This window comes from Tachysurus fulvidraco, chromosome 7 (genome assembly GCF_022655615.1).
Source record: "Tachysurus fulvidraco isolate hzauxx_2018 chromosome 7, HZAU_PFXX_2.0, whole genome shotgun sequence".
Taxonomy (NCBI): domain Eukaryota; kingdom Metazoa; phylum Chordata; class Actinopteri; order Siluriformes; family Bagridae; genus Tachysurus; species Tachysurus fulvidraco.
Window position 1 is genome coordinate 17,784,849 of NC_062524.1, and position 9,706 is coordinate 17,794,554.

The following is a 9,706-nucleotide window of genomic DNA, read 5'->3' on the forward strand; positions in this document are numbered from 1 at the left end:
ATGGAGGCGAGCGCGCGCTGCTCTTCCTCCGCGTGCCTGCCGCTCTTCTTTCTTCTTTTGCTCTGTGTCGCACCGACGTCCTCTTTCCTGAACCCGTTCAGCGAGTGCACGCAGAGCCGCGGGAGAGGCGCGTCATACCGCGGCTCGGTGGACGTCACGGAGTCGGGCGCGCGGTGCATGAACTGGAGCGAGGTGAGCGGCGTGACCGCGCGCTATCCAGGCAAAGGACTCGGCGAGCACAACTTCTGCAGGAACCCGGATGCCAGAATCCGGCCCTGGTGCTTCTTCCTCAACGCGCGTGGACGCGTCGACTGGGGTTACTGCGATTGTAAACAAGGTACACTAACGTCTCCGAGCAACGCAATGCAGTCATCTAAGCGTTGTTTACACCGGAAAAGCTCGTGTATTGTCAAACAGAAGGAGCTGCACCGGGATGCATCATCTAAACCAAATATGCACGAGCGCTGCGCTGCTTCATTTAAATTAAGCATTCTAAGCTTGCACTATTGACGTGCATTGATTAATCTAAACGTGCACTACCCACGTGCATTAATTAATCTAAACGTGCACTACCCACGTGCATTGATTAATCGAAATGTGCACTACGCACGTGAATTGATTAATCTAAACATGCACTAGCCACGTGTATTGATTAAAATAGAAATTTACTGAAAAACCTAACGCCATAATTTGCACACTGATCACTCTGTTCGTTACTTTTACGCATTCGCAGCTTTTGAGATTTATTATTTAGTAGCTCTGGGGAATAAAATGCAAAACGATCAAACGTTTTAGTTTAGATAAGTTTATAAGATAAGTTTACACAGAATTAAGGTTAAAAAACAACAACACACACCACCTGAATTAATTCAGCACAAGAACCTTAATCCTTAGTAAAAGCATGCAGTTAAAGCAGGTTAGTCCTAGATTAATCATAATTAGTCTATTAAATTATTATGCTGTTTCACATTTCCAGTATAAAACTTTTAAATTACACGTGCAAATTCAAAGCAAGGCCTAAAATGAAAATTTATGAAAAAGTCAGATTCTAATGGGGATTATTTCATTACATAATGATTTAACACAAGGTTGAATTTTACAAACCTGACATTTCTAGGGAGTTTATAAAGGGCTAGTTTGTAAAATCCCAATTAATATGATGTAATATTATATTGTGTCTGTAGATTTCGTTACTTTTGAGCTTCATTCAGATCGTCGGCTCACAAAACGCTGCTTCAGGGTTTATATGGAAGCTATGTTGTAGCTTGTTAGGTCAGGACAAGGCAAGTTCAGACAAGTGATCACCCAAACACAACCTCAAGCCTGTGTGAAAGGTATGCCACCATTTGTGTAAACCCCCCACCTTTACACACTCACTCACACACAGACACGGTTACGTGTCAGCATCTAGGGCTCAACATCTTACCTAGGAGTTCACTCTGAAATTTGACATGAAAGTCACCTAATTTTTAATTGGAGCTGCTCTGATATACTGTGGGCAGAAAAAACCCAGGGCTGTTTAATCAAGCCAAATCTCTCTTTTATTTAAAAAATCAAATACTTTACACATGGGATACAAATGGCAGGAAATGCAATCTAACGCTTCAGTTATTTTGCAGGCAAATTCCTAAATTATTACCATATCGCTGAATATATTATATCTTATTTATAGTCATATTGGTGTTTTTTGTACACGATGTACTGTATATTATTAACATGTTCATAATACTCATGCCCATATTTATAAATGTCTGTTATTCCATGCTAGGTTTCATGCTAACATTCACACCTTTAAAGGAAAACACAATGTGTACAAACTACACGATAAATAACCCAAAGAACACGGCTAGACATAAACAAATTTAAAAGGGCTGTTAAAACTCTAAAACATACCCAGACTTCACAACTGTAACTAACTAGATCTGCTGATATTAGTGACTGAGAATGTGTAGAAATTTCTAGAATGGCTTAATTTTGTCAGACTAACTGACTGTGTGTATCTGTTAATCACAGATGTCACACTTTTTTTTTATCATACTTTTGCTATACTTTTGTGATACAGATTTATATTTCCGTTCAGTGGCTTGTCGCTGATTACGATCAGATTGTAGATATTTCGAGATACTGCACTAATTATCTAGCTAGCTTTGGACTTTGTACAGATCTGGAGACTCCGACATCAAGAGAGAAGGAGCTTGAAAGAGAGTAACCCGAAGTTCGTCTCTTGTGGGCGTGGCCTCTCAGATGAAAGATATATTCGAGAGATAGATCTGAAGGCTAAACCTTGTGAAAACATTCTAATCCGTACCCTAGGATAATAATCGTTACTGACATTATAGTCTATAACCAGACTTAATTATTATAGTAGTTCGAACTACTAGTCTTGACTGCAGATTTCGATCCAGTGTGCTGAAAAGTGGGCCACTATTTTTGTAGCGCTCAAGGGCGCAAGACAAAATAAGCACGAGCCTCAGCAGCATTACATCATATACGCTGCTCGCTTACAGTTAACCTGCCATGATGGACTGATCATTTAAGCTTGAGGCCATTAATCACAAGGGCAGCATTTCATCCGAACATAAACACAAGGACTGAATAAGAAGGCTTACTAAACATGGCATTAGGAATGTGTCAGGGATTAAGGAGAACCTTCCTACAGGGTTGTTTTTAACAACTCCTCAGTGGTTAATTGTGTATTATATATGTAAAATGAGTGGGCAGCCAAACCTTCCCTTCACAATGTGCAAGCTAACATGAAATAACTGATATTTTTAAACTATCAGTTTAAGTATCCTAGTAAAGTTACCTTAGATGTCTGGGGTTGAAGTAGTACTTGGGAAATCAACCATATTAAAGGAATCTCGTGTTTACTTTAGAAAATGTAGATGATACATGCAAATCATATAGAAAAAAACCCCAACAATTTAATTAACAGTAGCTCAAATAAATCGCCACAGCATGTCTTTTAACAGTGTCAGAAAAACAAAACCTGGAACCAGAAACCTATTTTTTCCCCATCATGTTTTGAATCATTTTAGTTTATGTTGCAATGCAAATAAAATTTACGAGCCATTTCGAAGATATACGGTTACTGACGCCCCCAGAGGTGAATAAACAACCATCAAACGCTTGCAACAGGCATAAAAATAGCGAATTTAGAATTTAATTTTTCCCATAACCACATTCTTTATGCCAGGTTTAGTTTTCCACTGTATTTATAGTGAACAAGTGTACAGCAAGACAGCAGGGGCGTTAACGGTGTCTGTAAGTCTGTCCATGTGTGTAAGAGAGAAAGAGTTCACTCAGGACAAAAGTTCACATTGCCTATACACACACACACACACACACACACACACCCCAGGATGTTAGTTTAGCCTCACAAGTCTTACAAAAGAATTCAATATCTACATCTATATATAAAACAGTATCTGCCAGCAGCGATTAAGGGGTCCAAGCACCATGAAATAATGTCATAAAATTGTTACTTGTTTGATATATTTTCTTAAAGAACTACTTGAAAGTTGTTCTTTGGACTCAGAATTTAGATATTGCTTCACCTCCTGTTACCTGTAGTGCCCAAAGACTATAAAAGGTATTGTGGCTAGTTACCAGAAACTATAAAAGGTATTGTGTAACATATTTAATATTCAAAATTTACCATTCAGTATTTCTTACTAAAATATTATAACTTTTGGCCGACTCAGTTTTCATGATTAGACATAATGTTATAAAAATCAGAAAATTCAGGTTAATGGAATCTAAAGTGTCAAGTCTGAGGTCAATATGCCACAAAAACAGAAGTAGTACTAAAGTAATAAAAGACTCTTTCGGGTGATTTCAACATGACCGGTTTTGATCCAATCATAATTATCAGACCTGGCTTGCCAATTGCAGTACAATAGTGATCATTTTGTGTGTGTGTGTGTAGGCTCTGTGCGCCTGCAGGGTGGCAGGTCTAAGCTGGATGGGACAGTAGAGGTGTACATGAATGGTGTGTGGGGGACGATCTGTAGTAACGACTGGGACGACAGAGACGCTCATGTAGTGTGTCGACAGCTTGGGCTAGGGTAGGTGTACACACACACACACACACACACAACACTTTTGAATGTTTCTATTGCTGTTTGTCTGCTCTCAGAATCCTGACCTCATGAAACATTCATACTTTATAAATATTATCTATGTGGACAGAATATTCTATTAATGAAAGTTATTAGTTCGTGCTTTGGTTAAATATGACTGCAGGACATTTACTCCACTCATCTTTTTGTAGCCTTGCTGTTTTTGACCTAGTAATGTCATGCGGTCTCTTGAAAGCTTAGCAGCAACATTCACACCTCTCCAAAACCAGATTAGAAAGACCTCTCTCGCACACACACACACACACACACACACACACACACACACACACACACACACACACACACATACACACACACACATGCTGAGGTCATTTATGAGCATGATAAGTCAAGATGGAGGTGCTGGTACTGTCTCACCCCCGAACCCCCCCCAGCACACACACACACACACACACACACACACACACACACACAAACACAGAAACACGATCCTCAGCAAATCAATTGTCCTTTGTAAATTATACATGGTGCTGATTGACTTGTTGCTTAATAATACATGTGAACTTGAGAACATGAGCTTGCACACTTGTTCCTCATAGGCATCTTATTCTGTTCGGGGTATCATAGAAATAGGAATGCTACTGTGTGGTAATAGACACACACAGACACACACACAAAATATTGAAGGATCCTCCTGGCAGGTGCATGCACATGTGGGGTGTAAATGAGAAATGTGGAAACATGAATGAGACTAAAATCATTTCCAAAGACTTGTCATTTTTAAGCATTAGGGACTGGCTTTAAATTCATTTTAATTGAAGACTGATTAATCAGTAACCGTCTTGTGTTAGGTTTAAAGCGCGAGCACGTGTGAGCTCCCTGTCTAGGCTGCCTCTGGCTGTAGTACACTGGAGGACAATCAGGTGCAGTGGGGGGGAAGTTGACTTACTGCAATGCCCTCGATCAGTTTGGAACGGAGGAGAGTGTGCTAACCAACAGGCTGCTGCTGTCACCTGCACTCCAGTAGAGGGTATACACACACACATGTACACACACACACACACCTACACGTACACACACAACACATACACACACACACATACACACCTACACGTACCCATACACACACATACAAGTACACACACAGATACACATACACACAGATACACACTGTGTATACATACACACATATATACACACACATACATATACACACACAGATACACACTGTGTATACATACACACATACATACACACACACACACAGATACATACACTGTGTGTAGATACACGCACATACACACACACAAACACACAAGTACACGTACACACATATGTACACATAACACACAAACATACCCACAATCACACACACATACACATGCATGGACAGACCAAGACACATGTCCACATAAACACACCTACATGGTTTTACTACCTTTTGTGAGAACTGTAATTATTAATGCACCTAATTTCTGCTAAATATATTTAATATATTTATTTAATTTTAAACAATGTAAACCAGTCCTCCACAAGGACAAAAATGTCAGATATATATATCCTTGTGGAGATATTTGATTTACCACTGTATAAATAAGCTTGTACATATGATATATATATATATATATATATATACACACACACACACACATTTCAATAATAATACATATTCTGTGTGTGTGTGTGTGTGTGTGTGTGTGTGTGTGTGTGTGTGTGTGTGTGTAGCAGTGTCATTTGTGCCAGTGCGTCTTTCTGGAGGAGCGACTGCATACGAAGGCCGAGTAGAAGTGTATCATGCAGGGCAGTGGGGCACAGTGTGTGATGACCAGTGGGACAATAATGATGCTGAGGTTGTGTGCAGACAGCTGAGCCTGGGGTAAAACACACACACACACACACACACACACACACACACACACACACACACACAGTTAATTAGGCATGACATGGTTTTCTTCTAACAAACTCATAATTTAGTAAGACACTGGGCTTGTGGAAGAGCATCTGTGGGAGGTGTGTGTGTGTGTGTGTGTGTGTGTGTGTGTGTGTGTGTGTGTGTGTGTGTGTGTGTGTGTGTGTGAGAGAGAGAGAGAGAGAGAGAATTCATGAGGCAGAGTGGAGGAAGTTAGAGTGGGTGAATTAGACAGGAGAGATTTAGCGAGTGTGAAGGATGGAGGACTGGAATGAAAGACTGAGGGAAGAAAGAGTGAGACAGGGATTGAGAGAGAGATAGAAAGAGAGAATGAGAGCGAAAGAGACAGAGTGGGTGGTCTGAGTGAAAGAAAAAGCCTCATTGTTCTCTTGGCCTAATTGTGACTGATGACCACTGAGAACACCAAGAATCGTTAACATGGGCGGGAACGCCTGTGCTCCTTTACATTCATCATCTGTAGCATTTATTTATGTGTGTATGTGTTTATGTGTGTCTGTATTTATGTGTGTGTTCATCTGTATCATGTCGTGTGTATCCATCTACATGTGGCTTGATCTAGCTCTACTCTGTGTTTGTGACCTTGTGGCTGTGTGTATACAGGATGGTACATGTTTATCACTATGTTTCTGTGTGTGTGTGTGTGTGTGTGTGTGTGTGTGTGTGTGTGTGTGTGTGTGTGTGTGTGTAGTGGCACAGCTAAAGCCTGGGTCGGGGCGTATTTTGGTGCCGGCGTGGGCCGTGTGCTGCTGGATGAAGTAAGCTGTACAGGAAATGAGCTCTCTATAGAGCAGTGCCCGAAGACAGCGTGGGGAGAACACAACTGTGATCACAGTGAGGACGCCGGAGTGTCCTGCACGCCGCTTACAGGTATAAACCCACACACATAAAATCTTACACACACACACACACACACTGAAAATCACACACTCTTTGCTTCTCAGATGGATCGGTGCGCCTAGTGGGCGGAGCAGGAGGATTTGAGGGAAGGCTGGAGGTTCATTATCATGGCCGCTGGGGAACAGTGTGTGATGATGGCTGGACAAACACTAACACACAGGTTGTCTGCAGACAGCTGGGATACAGGTAACACACGCAGTCACACACACACACCCATACCCACAGAGCAAGTTTTTATTCAACTGTTAATACTCAGAGGCACCAACATGCATGATAGGCTGATTGGGATTTCTAAATTGTCTGTTGTGGATGAATGAGGTGTGTGTGTGTGTGTGTGTGTAAGTGTGAGTGTGTGTGCCTTTTGATGTGTTGTTGTGCACCGAGTCCCCTGATATACCCTCCAGGTTCCAAGAAAAGTGTTTTAGAAACTAGATGGATGGATGAAACCAGATCTACAGGAAGTAGACTTAAATTCTATTATAATATTACTAATGCCAAAAGGTTTGTAAGTCTGAAAAAACGTATATGTCTTGGCACCTATACAAACCATAGATATACTACACATATAGAGTTAATGACAGTCAGATGAGTTAAACCTTAAAAATCTTTATCACACTCTTTTGACATGTTTGCAGGTCAGGGCAGAGTGCGAACCCGGAGCGCTTCGGCGTGCCGTTAGGGCCGATTTTACTGGACGACGTGAGCTGCACGGGGAAAGAGCCGACCCTCACGCACTGCGCCAGGAAGGAGTGGCTTCGACACGACTGCAAACACACAGAGGACGTGGCTGTAGTCTGCAGCAGCCAACGTGTCGGGCATGGAGTGCCTACTAGTATGATCACACACACACACATACACACACATCATGATATAAATCACAATTCTTTCTAATGGACTATGTTCCTGACGTTCCATGTGAATCATGAATCGTTTAATATCTTTAGAAACATGGACGGAAAGGTAAGAAAACTAGCTCAAGTTAGAATTTGAGGATGAGGGGGCACTTTCTTTTGGAAAGTCCAACCTGGAGTTGAAACACAGCATGATTTTTGTTCATAGCTAAACAATAAACTATAGGGCTATCAGGTTTTGAAGACAAAGACAGGCAAGCGTGACATCTCCAAACTCCTCCCAAAACCAAAAATGAAAAATAATAATGGGGGAGTTGTGTTTCGTAAGGATCACTGACCGCAATTTAACCAAATACAACGTATTTGTTTAATTTCCATTTATTCACATGTGTGGGTATGAGTGAGTGAGTGAGTGAGTGAGTGAGTGAGTGAGTGAGTGAGTGAGTGAGTGAGTGAGTGAGTGAGTGAGTGAGTGAGTGAGTGAGTGAGTGAGTGAGTGAGTGAGTGAGAGATTATGACTGGTATTGTTTATTGTAAGTGTTTGTTGCCTTTTTGGATTCCTTTATCATTTGTAATGTTGCTCCCATTTAAAACAGTTCGGCTCAAGCCCAGCCATTTTTAGGGTCATGATTAAGGACAATGTCCCGTCCAGAGACAAGCTGTTTCGTGTTGAGGTTTTGTTGACAAAAGACCAAAATGAGTGACTGTCACTCTCAATGCGTGACACTTAGCCCTGAAACTATCTGAACTTAAGATGTTGATGTTTTACTGCATGGGGAACATTAGCTATGATCTTACTGTATGACTGGAGATTCCTTACTATTACTTACTGCAGAGATAAACGGTAGCTGACAGTTAGCTAGCATTTTACCTCAGGGCTAAACATTAGCTAATGTTTTACCTCATGGTTACACATTTGACCTGATTTTACTCGAGATATAAACGTTATCTAACAGTTTCCAGCATGGTTAAACATCAGCTAGCATTTTACCTCATGGCTAAACATTAGCTAACGTTTTATTATATGGCTAAACATTAGCCAATGTTGTACCTCATGGTTAAATATTTGGTTTGATTTTGCAACATGGCTAAACATTAGCTAACCTTTTACAAAACAGCTAAACATAAACATGGCTTTTTTTGTCCTTAAATTTATACGATAACGAAATGTATATCAGCATATAACACAAATGAACATTCGCATGCTGTTATGCGACATTCACTACAATATTGTTACATGGCTAAATATCTATGTTAAGGTTTTATTATCTTAGCATTAGTTATTATTTTAATACACACTTAGGATTTTATTCATCTGTCTCCAGAACATATTCACAGATATTAGCTCTGGCTTTTTGACCAAACATTACATTTTATTAAATGGTTAAACATTTGATATGTTTTTTTTTTTACTTAGATTAATATTAGGTAGGATCATTTCCCTCTTTTCCGTGAGTTATTGCCCCTGTGTAACGAGTGTGTGTTTGGATCCCGAGGAGTGTGAGAATGAGTATTTTAACATGAAAATGCTTTCATGTTAAAAGTCTTGAGAGGAAATGGAACCCTGGCAGCCGCATGAGCCTGTTTTTAACAGCTCCAGCTGCAAGTCAGCTCCTCAGGGTTTATTCCCAATGCTCTCCATAAAGAACTGATGATTTTACCTGGAACAACACCTCCACACACACACACACACACACACACACACACACACACACACACACACACACACACACATGCTATGCTCTGGGAATTAAGTGTGTGTGTATATGTAACAGCTAATACAACTAATCTCATTAGCCAAAAAAGCTAATTCAGCTAATCATATTAGCAAAAACAACTAATACATTTAATCTTATTAGCAAAAACAGCAAATACAGCAAGTTTCACCTTATCCTACTGAGATATAATTGTGAATACATAGCTCAAAGCTAATAACAATAACA

The 9,706-nt window shown here is 40.4% G+C and overlaps 1 protein-coding gene across 4 annotated transcripts in view; it reads left to right on the forward strand.

Annotated features, from left to right (window-relative positions):
- The window catches only part of prss12 (serine protease 12), a 27,581-nt gene continuing 17,875 nt past the window's right edge, over window positions 1–9,706 (forward strand). For 3 of the 4 annotated variants that reach the window (XM_027174401.2, XM_047816166.1, XM_027174403.2), the window contains exons 1-7: window positions 1–337; window positions 3,929–4,067; window positions 4,934–5,112; window positions 5,808–5,958; window positions 6,704–6,882; window positions 6,957–7,098; window positions 7,548–7,744. In XM_027174401.2, the coding sequence (XP_027030202.2) occupies window positions 1–337; window positions 3,929–4,067; window positions 4,934–5,112; window positions 5,808–5,958; window positions 6,704–6,882; window positions 6,957–7,098; window positions 7,548–7,744 (1,324 nt within the window). The remainder of the gene's footprint in view (window positions 338–3,928; window positions 4,068–4,933; window positions 5,113–5,807; window positions 5,959–6,703; window positions 6,883–6,956; window positions 7,099–7,547; window positions 7,745–9,706) is intronic. The other variant, XM_027174402.2, reaches the window with a different exon arrangement.